Source organism: Equus przewalskii, chromosome X (genome assembly GCF_037783145.1).
Source record: "Equus przewalskii isolate Varuska chromosome X, EquPr2, whole genome shotgun sequence".
Classification (NCBI taxonomy): Eukaryota; Metazoa; Chordata; class Mammalia; order Perissodactyla; family Equidae; genus Equus; species Equus przewalskii.
Window position 1 is genome coordinate 99338067 of NC_091863.1, and position 14124 is coordinate 99352190.

Here is a 14124-nt window from a genome sequence, read left to right on the forward strand (position 1 = left end):
AGCATGACATTTTAAGACAGTCATAAAATATATTCCATATTTTATCATAAAGGGTTTCTTACTGACTTCAAAAATTCTAGAACTAAGAGCAGCCCTTTCAAAACTAAAGGACAGCTTTAAGACAAGTAAAAAGGAAGCACTTCTTTATCCAGCAAATAATAAATAACCAAATTCATTAATAGCAGATTAAAAAGACTGATTACAGTGATGTCAGGTCCTTTTTTTTGCATACATTCATAACCTTTGAGGATTACAAGGTGACAAACAAAAATTATTCTACAAGCCAACCAAGGGTGCTACTATCAGGAACTGGATTACTTGGTTGGATGGATGACTGGTCTAAATCAGTATAGGCTTCTCTTATGTTAATTATGCTTACCCAGGTTGTCCACAGCAAACACTCAATCCTAAAATGTTTTTTTAACTTCACTACCTACCGTCCCCCACATATCCCAGCAGGGGAGACAAAGTCAGTCTCAGCATTATGCAAAACATAATGAGGATGGTAAGCACATCATCAAAATACGGGTATATACAAAATTTCAAAGTCCAACATAAATGACTTTCTTAGTATTCAACTAACACCCTCTTTCATTCATGTCTAACGAGGTTAATCATATAAGAATTCAGAATTTTGATATATAGCACAGTGTTCCTACCTGTTAGAGCCACTATTTCCATTGCTTGAATTCCCTTTCGGTGTGGCACTAGAAGCTTTATTAACAGCTTTCACACCACACTGAGATCTCTCCCTTGATTTATCTGAAATAAAGGTACGGTTTTATTTGACAAGCCCCTAAACGTAAACAAACTACAATTTCACAGCAACATGATTAGAGATTAATTAGAAAGAAACAAAGGGCTGATTACTTGACAGTTACATACTCCTACCTAGGGAATAAAACAGTAATACTAAGCCAGCATTTTAATTGTCATATGATATGAAACATTTCAATTTGTTGAAGCAAACTGTATTCCTTATAAATTTCTACAAAGAAGCATACCAGTCTCCTCAGTGCTGCTCTCATCCGATTTTGATGCACTTCCTAGCGCCGACGAAGAAGGCCCACCACCAGGCCCGTTCTGTACACTGGCAACTGCATTCCTCGGAGGGGGGTCTTTGTGATGAAACTCATTTTCAGGTATCATGTATGACTTTCTACTTTTCAACTGCCCAGAGTAGCTGAAAGTCGCACAAAGTGTTTAAATATACAAATACAAATCAAAAAGCACAAACATGGGGTTTAAAAGAATAAAATTAGCAAGTTATTCACTCCGCTACTTGATTACAGAGAATAAAAAATATTTTCAGTAAGTTCTTGAAGGTCTTCCTAGAGAGCCCTAGATGCTTTCTTAAGAATAAAAATTTCAATGTAAACTAAGCCTTAAACTAAGATGCCCTTTTTTTCACTACTGAAGATCTGATAACTGATGATAAAATTATATTTCCTCCAAACCAAGACATATTATATATGACTTTTGCAACTATCATCCAGTATAGACCGGAAGCTGATAATCAGAAGTGACAACTCTCACCAGCCTGTGGGAACATGATCGCATAATCTCCCATAATCTCCTGAAGTAAGGCAGAAGATAAACTTCAACACTGTAAAACATTTTAAAGTCTTCAGAATCCTTCTGTCATCTAGTCTCATAAATCACATTAAAGTATAATTGTGTTACCCCATAGCCAATGCATATAGATCTGGCCTCTTCTCTTTTTCTTCTTGGCAGATTTTATGCACTCTTCTTTCCAAAGCCTGACCCAGATTCAAAACTTTTGGGTACCAAGGAAGTATTTTTGTTAGCACAATCAAGATGTTCCTGATGTGAGTATATTCGCCTGTTTCAAGGCAATGTACCGATGCCTACAACAAACATTTTAAGACCCATTATTTTACAAGTATAAGTATGAAGAGAAAAAACTACCTCTGAGAAATACAATTTTTTTTTACCTTGGTTAGTTTATAATGCCATTTATGTACAACATGTCGAAAATTTTCATAGTCTAATTGATCGGCTTTATTTCCACCATCAAATCCAGTTGCCCGTAATATAGTAAGGAATCCGGGATAATTTCCACATTCCTAAGGGAAAAAAAAGGTTGTCACTTTTAAAGGAGAATTCTGTCCCTCAAAATAGCAGAACCTGAAACTTAAGCAGACTAGATTAATGATTCTATGTGAAAACATGATATGTATTTGAATGATAGGTGGTTTTCACAGAAAGGTTCAGCTTATTCAATGATATTAATTTGGAGCGTCAGTTTGAGACAGGATAAAAAAATAGCATTTTTTAATAATGAATGAATTGTGCTTAAATTTTAAACGTTGCTCTACACCTGAATCTTAAATTTAGCTTCCCTTTTAAATCTGAACAACCCACAGATTACTGGAAGTGATCATTATATACATGGGTAAAATATAAGGGTATTTATTAGTCATACTTTTTCATATGTGGCTCTATCACTGTGCCACCTGGTCACAGTCTCCAACATGCAGCAGAGAAATCTCCCATATCGACTAGCTTCATTTTCAGTACAGCTTGCAACTGTGTAAATTATGTCAGAGAAAACCTAAAGGAAAAAATGTTTGAAAAATAAAAACAAATCAAGGTCAAAATTACTTCAAAATATTAAAAAATCACGTTATAGCAAATCACAATAAACTAAACAGGTAAGTTTCATCAAAATGTATCTTCCCCTTTTATATTCACAATTACAGAGAAAAGATTTTGGCTTTTGTGAGGAAATAGCACATTCATAAAGCAACAACAACAACAACAAACTTCTATAAAGAAAGCTGATTTACGATAGAAGGAAAAAACTATCATCATTATTACATCATAACTTCTTTACAAAGACTTAGCCATAGATATTACTGGGGTTAGGGGGACAGTAAGCAGAGGCGAGGCTGACAGAAACTAGAAATAGGCAGCTGACATGCTGTAACATATTACTTTTTTAAACCACAAAATGAAGTAATTAATCATTAAGGAAAAAGCCAGATGCAAAAATCTGTGATTGTGACCATATTGAAAAGCGTCCCTGCTCTTATTTATGTGCAAAGGTGTAAGCTTTTTTGTTGTTTTCTGAGGGAGTAAAGGTAATGAATGGAGAAGAGAGCTCTATTTATTTTGACAAACATATAAACCCAAATGTTGAGTTGACAGACTAACTAGGGGTGCTTATTTTGTATCAGGCACTACTCAAAGTGCTTTTGTGTGTAGTGACTCATTTAATCCTCGCAACAATCTTATGAAGCAGGTACTATTATCCCGTTTTACAGATAAGAAAACTGAGGCACAGAGAGGTTAAAAAAACTTGCCAAAGATCATATAGCTGGAAAGTAGCAGAGCTAGGATTCAACTTCAGGCACTTGGCTCTTGAGTTCATGCTTTTAACCACACACACAATAATACCTCTATAGATTATAATGTTTAGCTATCTTTGTGTGAGACTTTTTTTTTAAAGGTTGCAATAAAAAGAACTTACTCGATCATAGCAAAGAAGTGTGGAAAAATTTGGAGTTTTCTGTTGATGTACCAATTCAACAAAACGAGCACAGTAAACAGCATCAATTGCTGAAAAAATACATCGAGGAAATATACACAGCTGTAGAAATTTTGTGATGGTCTCATTTTTGGTAGATTCTAAAAATAAGGGAAGAATATATTAAGTGGTAAACTTCTTCCTCAAGTGCCTCAAGGCCACTAAACATGACAACATATTAACTTTAGTGTAGAGAATGATATAAAACCACAAACTATTTATAGTTTGTAACCAAAAGGTCATGCCTGGGACAAGACTTTCATTTTCACTCTGTGGACATTTTTCTATCTATAATTTCTCCAGAAATATGATTTTATACAGAAGAGTTGAATGAAAAGCTGCCAATATTGTAGTTATAAGTTAATTAATTTCACCAGCAAACTAAATCAGTTCCTTCAGTGAACATGTGAAGTCGACTCTGCGTTAATGAATAACCAAAGAATGGGACAGTGAACACTGAGTTGAAATACAAACATAATACACTTCAACACCTCCAAAGTTATAAAGACTTGCTTTTGTAATTTAGCAGTAGCAGGAATGTAACAATTCCAACGACTTACTTGCTAAAAGCCAGTTGTCCTTTTCCAGTTTCAGTCTCTGTAGAACTCGCTGTACATGTTCCATCTGTTTCTTTTCTTCTTCAAGAAGCTTGTCCTGAAGGGCAGTACAGCGCTCTTTCTCTTTTTTCTTTTTATTTGGAGGCTACAAAGTATAAGTTAGATACTTTTCTAACTAAAGGCACAGTAACTCCCTTTCTTTTGGTTGAAAAACTAAAAAAGAGATAAATGCTGATATTTTGTATTAATTACTTCAACAGGGATGTTTAGGAGTCCACTGGGACATGCTTCGCCTCCATTCAACAAATCCAAGACAAAGTCATCCAGTCTTCGTACACCATCAAAACTGGCTACATTCTCAACACCGGTACTTTTAGTCTGAGGTATGGAGTCGTCTTTGACTCTTCCTTCTCCTTCATTCCAATATCCCAGTTGCTTACGAGTCTCATGCATTCCCACTACCTCTACCATAGTCTATACTATCAGTACTTCACAATGAATTACCCAAAAAGCCACCTAGCTGGTCCCCAGTCTAATGCCAGTCCCTTCCTTTATTACATGCATCCTTTATACTGTTTTCATGAGTAATCTTTCTAAAGTATAATTTTTACCATTATCACTTCCCTGCTCAGGACTCTAAAATAGCTCTCAATTTTATCAAGTCTTCTTTTCTAAGTTTCACTGCTCTACATAATCTGGTCCCATCCTAACCATTCAAATTTATCACTAAGCCCATTCACTACAGTAAAACCTGAGACTACTTCACACCTTTGCTGGAGCTCTAGAGTGGCCAATTTGCCTCCGTATTTCCAAACCTAATCTATCTTCAAGGCCTACCCAGCTCAAGACTCACCTCTTCAATAAAGTGTTCTCCTAAAGAGTTCTCCTTTAGAGAACCCCTATTGCTCTTGCAATTTGAGTCACACACATCATTTTTATGTTGATAACACAGGCTTTAGTAGAAAAGCAAACTCAAATACCTTTTGATTGATCATGACATCCATGCATTCACCAAGCCCCTGCCCCACCCACTGAGACGTCACCATTAAACCCACTTAGGAAAATATTATATAGCAACAAGATCACCACTTTAAGGAACCCGAGCTAACACAATTCCAAAGTATGGATATTCCATGTTGAATTGACACTATGAAGTTATTGTACTTAAGCTACTAGAACAAAAACCTACCATTTCCTGATTGTCATCAATTGCTTTCATCTGGACTTTAAGTTTATTGACTTCCCGTTCATAGCTGGTATGTGGAACTGCAAGGTCATACATTGTCAATGACCAGAACGTGGCGTAAAATTGAGGGCTGATGTCATCCCAGACTTTGGAAACATGTAAGGAGACCACTGCTTCGTGGACAGGAGCCATCACCATTTCACATGATGTAATGTACTTATGAACTTTATGTTGCTGTTTACTTCCCTTTTCTGATTTTTTAAGTTCATCATACTTTGACTGGAGATAGAGTAAAAACACACACAGACAACACAATTTATAGCACTGACTTTCATAATATAAAAGCCTATGTTCCCTTTTCAAGAATCAGAAGATGATCAATCAAAACTGTTGTAAGAATTCTAATTTCTTACCAACATTTATTTTAAGATAAATCACCCCTAGAAGCTGCTCCAATCTTTAGTCCTGTGTGCTCACTAGGAACTTTTCACAAGACTCTTACTGAATCTGACCTCTTGAGGAAGTGAATAGGCTATGTGTGATCCCCATCCATTCCCCTCACCTTATTCTCTCTTACTTCTGCATCAAGGACCAAACATGTGGAGTTTCAACTCCTGCTTTTGAGATATTCAAGGGAACCAAGTAGAGGATCTTAACACTAGTAAAAAGGCAGAAAGGAACTGTAACAGCCAACTAGGACAGAACGTTTCATCATAACACATACCCCTATTAGTTATTACAATTTGTCGATTAAGAAGTTGGATCAACACTAAGAAAAGTTATGAGGAAAGTACCATTAAGTCTGCTAAGTAGGGTGACCAACTGTCCAGGTTTGCCCGTGATTAACGGGATTCCCAGGATGCAGGATTTCAGTGCTAAAACTGGGTAAGTCCCAGGCAAACTGGGACCAACTAGTCCTCCTAGTGCTAAGCTAAATAAGATTTTCTATGAATGGCTATGGTACATTGAAGTTTAAAGTGTGGGAACTGACACTATAGCTTTTCTGGCCTGATTGGTTTATCCTAATTTGGGGAAAGTCAGAGGAAGACCATTCTCTTAACGATATGAAAAAAAGAATCTGTTAGTACAATGGGAGGGACTACATATTAGTTCATAGAGTGTATGCCAAATGTAAAAAAGAAAATAATACAAAGTGAAGTTGTTGCTATTGCCTCATGTCCTTCGGTCTCTTTAGGATGAAAGAGCTCTCACCTAGAAAATTCTGTTTGGATGAGGCATCATCCCTGAGGATGAACCTAAGAGGAGATCTAAAACTAGCTGCTTCTTTATGTTAGAAAAGCACTTAAATCATCCAGTCTGTGCTAAATAGGAACCCAGAACTAGAAGGTCAAAGGTTCCACTCCCAGTTCTGCATCATGATAGGGAAAGAGTCTTCCCTCCTGGGTGCATCTATACCCCAGGCTCACTGGACTGAAGGCATGCCAAGTACTCTCTGTTCCAGAGGGTATCTCAAGCAGGTTGAGAATCTTACAATTACTCCAGAAGTGCAAAGATTTATCTCCTGTTATCCCTATTTTAGAGAGCATGCTGATAACTACTGGGACCACACAGGTGACAAAGCTACAAAGAAGATTACTTATGAGGGAGAGGTCCCAATTACATCAGAGACCTGAGAGAACAGCAGCTAGAATAAGAAAGGGTTTTAAAATTTTGAGGACAAGTCCTATTGACGGTAGCTAATATGAATCTACGTGAGTGGGAATTACATCTGCTAAGGTTCTAACAAGAGACAGGACAAAATAGTGCTGAAACTACCTGCGTAAGATAGTTTAGCTACCTGATTTGGGAAAGATCTAGGATATGAACTGAGGGGAAAGCCTTTCTGTCAGACCCATCTTGAGAGGTGGGTCTCAACAATTAAAACTGAAAATTAGATCATAGGTATGAGAGGGTTATATGATAGCCCCAGTCTCCCCAATCTTCTGGTTCTGAATCTGTGACTTCTATTGCTAGGCACCCCCATAGTCCCCATCTAGCTAAAAAAAATTTATAAGAAAAGACAACTATACTTCATATTTGTCTAGGATGAATATTTCCTTGTCTAAAGTCAGTTTAACTCCCTCTTCAAGCTCACATCTTCAGTCAAATGGAGAGGCATAACAGCTCTACATCTCAAGTCACTTGGGGTACTAGATCTATGCAATAGAACTGATATCCAGTTACTGCTGTATTTCTAAGTACTATTCAAAAAGCTCTTGTTGGCCCAATAATCTGAGCGGTGTTTGGTTGGCTGAATTACTCCCATGAGAGCCTGCTCATAGTCAATTTATGGAAGAGACATAACAGTTCTCCAATACTCATACTCTCTCATTGAAGGCTCTTCAAGAGAGGCTTTCACCCAAGAAGCAAAAGCAAGGATCCCCAGAGAAGCATGGATGCCCATCCAGAGCAACCAAGGTTGCCGAGGAACTCCTTTTCCAGAGGGTGGCACATCACTGATTTGGCTGTATAGCCACCTCTGTATAGTTCTCTGTTTTCCTCCTCAACCCGGAGAGGAAAATGACATTTCTTTGTTTAGATTTTTGTATCTCTTAAATGACAAAGACACAGTATTTTACACAGGTTACAGAAAAGACTGCTATTGGTATAAAGGACCTGCTCCATTTTCTGACGTGGGAAAGTTCAGCCAACCTCAGGCAACCAGGTCTTCCTGTTTGCTACGGTTCAATATCGCTGATTAGTGTGTTCATGTCTCAGTAAACCATAGGGCAGGTTAGAATTCCTGAGATGAAGCAATTCTCCCATCTCAGACCTTCAAGAAAGCAGGTCCCGTGTTGTATATCTGAGATTGATCTACTGTGGGGTGGGGCAACAACACAAGACATAACTATGCAAACAGAGTATAAAATTTTCTGGATTGAGATTCTAAAGGGAAAGAAAAGGCCTAATCCTACTCCCTTAATCCCTTTTCTCCTCAAGAGCATATAGCACAGAACTGCTATATAACGCTAATAAAGTGAAAATTAAATCAGTTAACATTCAGTTAGTTGTTAGAGGGAAGTGAGAGACTATAGCAGCCGATATGTAAATACTAACAGTTGATGGTTGATTAAATGATCAATTAAATTCCAAATTTCTTAGCACCTTTTTTCCATGCCTCTACTACACAGCCTTGTATCCCTACTGGGAACAAAGAAGAGACGCTAGTTTTAAGAGAAAGGACCAAGATCTTCCCGAACCTGTAGTGAAAACCTTGTGCGGTACAGACTTAAAAATAACAACAAAAAAACAGAGGGGCCAGAATCCAAGCCTACACAAAAATGAAAAATATGTTGGGGCTCCAGTCAGAGTGGGGAAGTATTACAGTTTCCAAACAGAAGACAGGCCCTGAGGGAAAAGGAAAAGAAAATTCTCAGGTCACTGCTTTGCAGGGAAGAGCTCAGGTGGCAGATAGAGAATAGGAGGGAGGGCTGTCTCCTTTTCCCCTACATCCATACTTGCATTTCAATACAGTGACTACTGGAATACTCTGCTTTGGAAAGCTCTAGTTGGCTTTTGTTGCTGCTGTTGTGTTTTTAGTTGTTTCACTTAGGTGGAGAGAAATAAAACAAGAATCATGAATATAATTTTCCTAGAAGTTACACAACAGAGACTGCTAGAGTTTTAGAGCATTTGGGGGTGGTTAAGTCTTCTTCTTTCAAGGCAGTATGTGTAACAGCAAGTCAACTATCTGACAGGGATATTGTTACTGAGAAAACAGGACTCTGTATTGAACGGAGTGTTTCTCAGAAAGATGTACCACATTTGCTTGCATTAGAATCATCTAATGCTTGTAAACAAACAACAAAAACAAAATAAATTCCCAGGTACCATTCAAGTTACTAAATTAGAATTTGAGGACATGAGACTGAGTGTTTAAGATGCTTCCCAGGTGATTCTCACCCACACTAATGTTTAAGAACTCTAGTTCTAGAGGGCCCATAAGACGTCAACCTGGACAACTGGTGGTGTAGTAACAGTAAAATTATAGAACTAATAAGACTTACTTTTAAAGTGGGCATATTCATTGTACACTGCTCAGAGCTGAGTATTAACAAGAGTAACTCTCCAAGAGACATAATCTATATCTATGTCAAACTAAAATGCACTTAAAAATAAAACAGTTAAGAAATAATTTAGAATCATTCTTGAATGGCAGCAAAGATACTTACTGAAATATGGTGTGCATACATTGGCCTAGACAGGAAAAATGCTGCATCATGGGGTGTATGAAATTCATTACAGAGCACATCAATTGAAGGCACTCGTTTTATATAATCTTCTGTGCTTAGATTAGATGCTAAAAACCCACCAAACTGTACCAGGGTATCATGACACTAAATTTAAAAAATAAGACAAAAAAACACAAATGTGCTACCATTTTAAAAACCAACATAAACAGTTTCCAAAATGATTAAGATATGTCATTTTAACAATATTTCGAGTAACAACTAAGAAGTCAAATTTTACAACTTGAAAGAACTTTAGAGACAATCTACAAACATAATTACATATTACGAAAAACACTCTGAGGCCCTGAAAAGTTGACTAACCTAAGGCTTTAATAGTCAACCTATCTCAAATTCCAAGCTTGTTCATCACTTTCAGTAGCAGAATATATTTACCTAAATCACATACAACAATTTTATGTATAGAGAAGTCAATTCCTTTGTCCTTAAAAGATGAAAACTTTATTTATAAAATGTATATGATCCCTTTTTTTCCTCGTAATATAGTTGGTGATAGTTAAACACATTTTGTAGGCTAATCATAGGTTTTGGTGCTTAATATTTATAAATACATTTTATAAATAAACATCGCATCTACTTTGTTGTGACTGAAATTCCAAATTTACAGAGATCAGGAAAGATTATGAGCGCAAACAACTTGCGTTATCTACTTAATTGAAACTCGTACACATATTATTACATCTCCTAAAGCCCCCCCTTAAATATCATAATTTGCACACAAATAGCCCCTTTTCCAGAATGTCTATTTTACATTAGAGCTGTTTCACATTCACATGATGTGTAAAATGACATTTTTCAAATTATATGACATTCTGTATTTTCCTTTATCATGATAAAAAACAATCCACATAAACACAAAAGCCACTTTAACTTACCTGATCATAGAGCTTTCCCACAAGTTTCAAATGTTTCTCTCCACCTTCCTGAAAGATTACCCCATTCCTCTGCTGAGCCATAAGCAAACAGAGAGGAAGAGCAAGATCATGGTCCAATAGTGCATCCTTTAATCTCTGGGAGGATTTTTTAGTGTTTCTGATCTGGCCAAAATAACCACCCTGCACAAGAGAAGATATAAATTTACCAGCGTACAGTACATAACACATGCCATCTGATTTGAAAAAGACACAGCAAAAGCTCAGTTATAATCCTGAAAATAAAAAACTCATACACTCTACATTCCTTCTCTTTCTTCACAAACTCATTTTAGTGACACTATTACTGATTAGTCACTGGCTTACAGATAACTGTCAATTGTCTTTAAATGTCTACATATTTTCCATTTTCTACCTTGCAATCCCTTATAAAGGATTATTCTTTTTTCTTTTTTTGAGGAAGATTAGCCCTGAGCTAACTACTGCCAGTCCTCCTCTTTTTGCTGAGGAAGCCTGGCCCTGAGCTAACATCCATGCCCATCTTCGTCTACTTTATATGTGGGACGCCTACCACAGCATGGCTTGCCAAGCGGTGCCATGTCCGCACCCGGGATCCAAACCGGTGAACCCCAGGCCGCCGAGAAGCGGAACCTGCGAACTTAACCGCTGCACCACTGGGCCAGCCCCTAAAGGATTATACCAGTTAGGATACCAAGGATCACAGAAGATTTGATATTTATTTCCCTTACAGATGTATTACTTCCTATCTTTTTATACTTTGTTTCAACTTTTTAAAAAGGTTAAAATAACCAGTATACCTCAATTTTTAAAAGAGAGGTGGGCGTGGTTGTGAGCGTAGGGTATGTATGGTTTTGACATTTGGCTTTATCTACTCGTTATGCATTGTTTGGATTCTTTACTATGAGCATGCATACACTTTGAATTTAAAAAGTCAATAAACAAAAATAGCAACTCTCACCTCAGCTTTTAGTTGCTCTCCACCAGTCATGGCCTCTAGTTGTTCCATTGTCATTTCCTCTGTAATTTCTATTCCTGCCATTTTTTGTACCACTTCTTTCAATATAAGCAGGTCAAAACTATTTAGAAAAAATAAGGAAACAGTCTATAGTTGAAACTTCAAACATAAAAGTGACAATATATTGTAACAAATATACTGAGAATCCCTAAATTACTTGCATATAAATATTGGGGGGAAGGGGCTGAAGTGGTTTTTAAGGAAAAACTGCATTCCTAGAACTATACTGAAAAATATTCGGGGCATGTAACATGTTTATTTTAACTTTTTACTTGGAAATAATTTCAAACTTACAGATACGATGCAAAGATAAAAACAGTAAAAAGCACACTCATTTACCCTTTATCCCAACTTCACCTATTTATTAACATTTTTACTCCTGTTCACTCTATCATTTGTGATTTCTCTCCCTCCCTCCCTCTCTTCACACACACAGTTTTTTGAACCACTTGAGAGCAATTTATTTAGTAAATAACATCATTTTAGGGGTACATTTTACTCCTAAAATTCCTAAGAATGTATTTCCTAAGAATATAGCTATTCACTTACATAACCACAGCATTGTTATCAACTTTAGTAAATCTAACACTGATACGATACTTTAATCTACATTTCATATTTAATTTTATCAGTTGAATCTACAGTTCATATTTCATTTTTATCAGCTGACCCAATAATGTCCTTCATAGCATTTTTTTATCCTCCAGTACAGGATTGCCAATGTACATTTTTGATGATACAGGCCATTTCTCTAAACAATCACACACACTTGGAAGGAATAGAGGAAGGAAGGTAGGAAGAGGAGAAAGGAAACAAAAAGAAGGAAACGGAAGTTCCGAGTTGCGGTATTTGAGCCAAAGATGATAGCTTAGTGGCCAGCCTTAAGCATATTACTGTGCCAACAGTTATGCATTTTAATTCTCAAAATTTAGGACTGCCAATGGAAATAATACAATATGATTCCAAGATCATCTTTAATTAGCTAAGTAATGAAGATAATGTGAAAATATTCTTTCCTACAAAACAAATACAGATGTTCTTCTAAAGGTAAAGCTAGACATACCCAAGACACAAGTTGACAAAGGAACAATTTTCTAAGATTCTTGAGTGCTTACTCTCTCAACTTGCCTCAGCTTCCCTAAACATAGTTCCTGAAAACACGAGGGCCCTCATGCAAATTAGTATGCAACAAGTACCAATGGAATATTTTATTTTTTCTACAAACTATCTTTTAATTAGATGGTCACAAAAACTATATTCATAGTACAGAAAACTGAGATACAGATTTAAAAATAACGTTATGTTCTCCTGGCCTAGAGACACAGAAGAGTAAAATGTATATAGGATGGTGGATAGGTAAGCATAGTATAAGTGATATGCTGATAAAATCTTGAATCTAAATATTACTTTTTTAAAATTTTCCCCTAAACTAAAATAATAATCTGTCAATAATTACTTAGGTAATACCTGCTTGGAACATCAGAGAGCTTTACAGATTTTTGCTTGCTTTCTACCAGAAAGCTCTTGAAAACATTTTCCAGTTATTTGATTCTAGTCAGTCGGCTGCTGATAAGATTTAAGATACATATTAATTCAAACTCTAAGCACTGATACTGGTCCAGAATAATAAAACTCCGTATTTATAAAGAAAAGAAGACACTGCCCAAAAGGCAAGTAAGCTTTATGTATCTCTAAAGTTCAAATTCAAAAAATAATTGTGTTTTAAAGATACTCTATACACCCTCAAACATGTTCCTACCAAATGCTCAATGTTAAGGCCAATTATTGTCCAGTAGCATAATCAACAGTGCAATATGTTTTGTCATAAGAGGATTTATAATATACCTTATTAACCATTTACTCAAAAGCCTAACATCTAGTCAAAATGAGTTAGTGTTTTTAACAAGCTACATATATAGCCAAATATTACATTTCTTCCTGCAAAAAAGTGTTTATGTATTAAATTAAAATTTCTTTTAATGAAAGAACTCCAAATAAATAAGTGAGCATCTATTCTACTTAAGCCTACAACCAACAGATAGTTTTTTCAGGATAAACAGCAATCTCAACATCCCAATATCACCAGAAGTACTCTAATTATTGAATTTTATTTACATGTAATTTACTATGAATACCTTTTGCCTGCCTTTAGCTGATTAGCCACATATTGAAGAAGACCAGCAAGATCAATTGGATATTTACGAAAAACTGCACCACAGAAACTAGCCAGACCTATATGAAAGAAAAAAAGAATAGGGCTTTTTAAAAACGGTTCCTAAAACAAAAAGTACAATATTTAGTGTCATTTCTTCAACTAACTCAATTTCTAAAATAAAATGAGGTAGAAATAATTGTATTGCTGATGCCATTGAATAGAGTTTTATACTTAATAATAGCTAATATTTATTGAGCATACCTATACCAAACATTGTACTAAGCACTTTACATTAATTATCTCATTTAATCTTCGTAATAATTATCTCAGGTTGGTATAAACCTATCGGTGGGGAAAATTTGGAACAGATATATCATGTAACTTGCTCATGGTCACCTAGTTGTTATGAGTTAGAGCAGTGACTCAAACCTACACGGCCTGATTCCAGAGCCTGTGACATTAATTAGGCCATAAAATCTTGCGGATCACTCTGTAAACTTGAATGATAGACAAAACAC

The 14124-nt window shown here is 36.1% G+C and overlaps 1 protein-coding gene across 21 annotated transcripts in view; it reads right to left on the bottom strand.

Moving 5' to 3' along the window:
- Positions 1 to 14124, bottom strand: part of THOC2 (THO complex subunit 2) — a 103964-nt gene that overhangs the window by 18605 nt on the left and 71235 nt on the right. For all 21 annotated transcript variants that reach the window (XR_011536232.1, XR_011536234.1, XR_011536231.1 and 18 more), the window contains 12 exons: positions 13587 to 13683; positions 11395 to 11512; positions 10419 to 10598; positions 9466 to 9630; positions 5297 to 5572; positions 4111 to 4252; positions 3494 to 3651; positions 2447 to 2575; positions 1956 to 2087; positions 1684 to 1868; positions 1005 to 1183; positions 660 to 762 (listed from right to left, as the gene is read on the bottom strand). Coding sequence is in view for 17 of the 21 variants with exons in the window: in XM_070606108.1 (XP_070462209.1) it covers positions 660 to 762; positions 1005 to 1183; positions 1684 to 1868; positions 1956 to 2087; positions 2447 to 2575; positions 3494 to 3651; positions 4111 to 4252; positions 5297 to 5572; positions 9466 to 9630; positions 10419 to 10598; positions 11395 to 11512; positions 13587 to 13683 (1864 nt within the window). In the remaining 4 variants the exon portion in view is untranslated. The remainder of the gene's footprint in view (positions 1 to 659; positions 763 to 1004; positions 1184 to 1683; positions 1869 to 1955; positions 2088 to 2446; positions 2576 to 3493; positions 3652 to 4110; positions 4253 to 5296; positions 5573 to 9465; positions 9631 to 10418; positions 10599 to 11394; positions 11513 to 13586; positions 13684 to 14124) is intronic.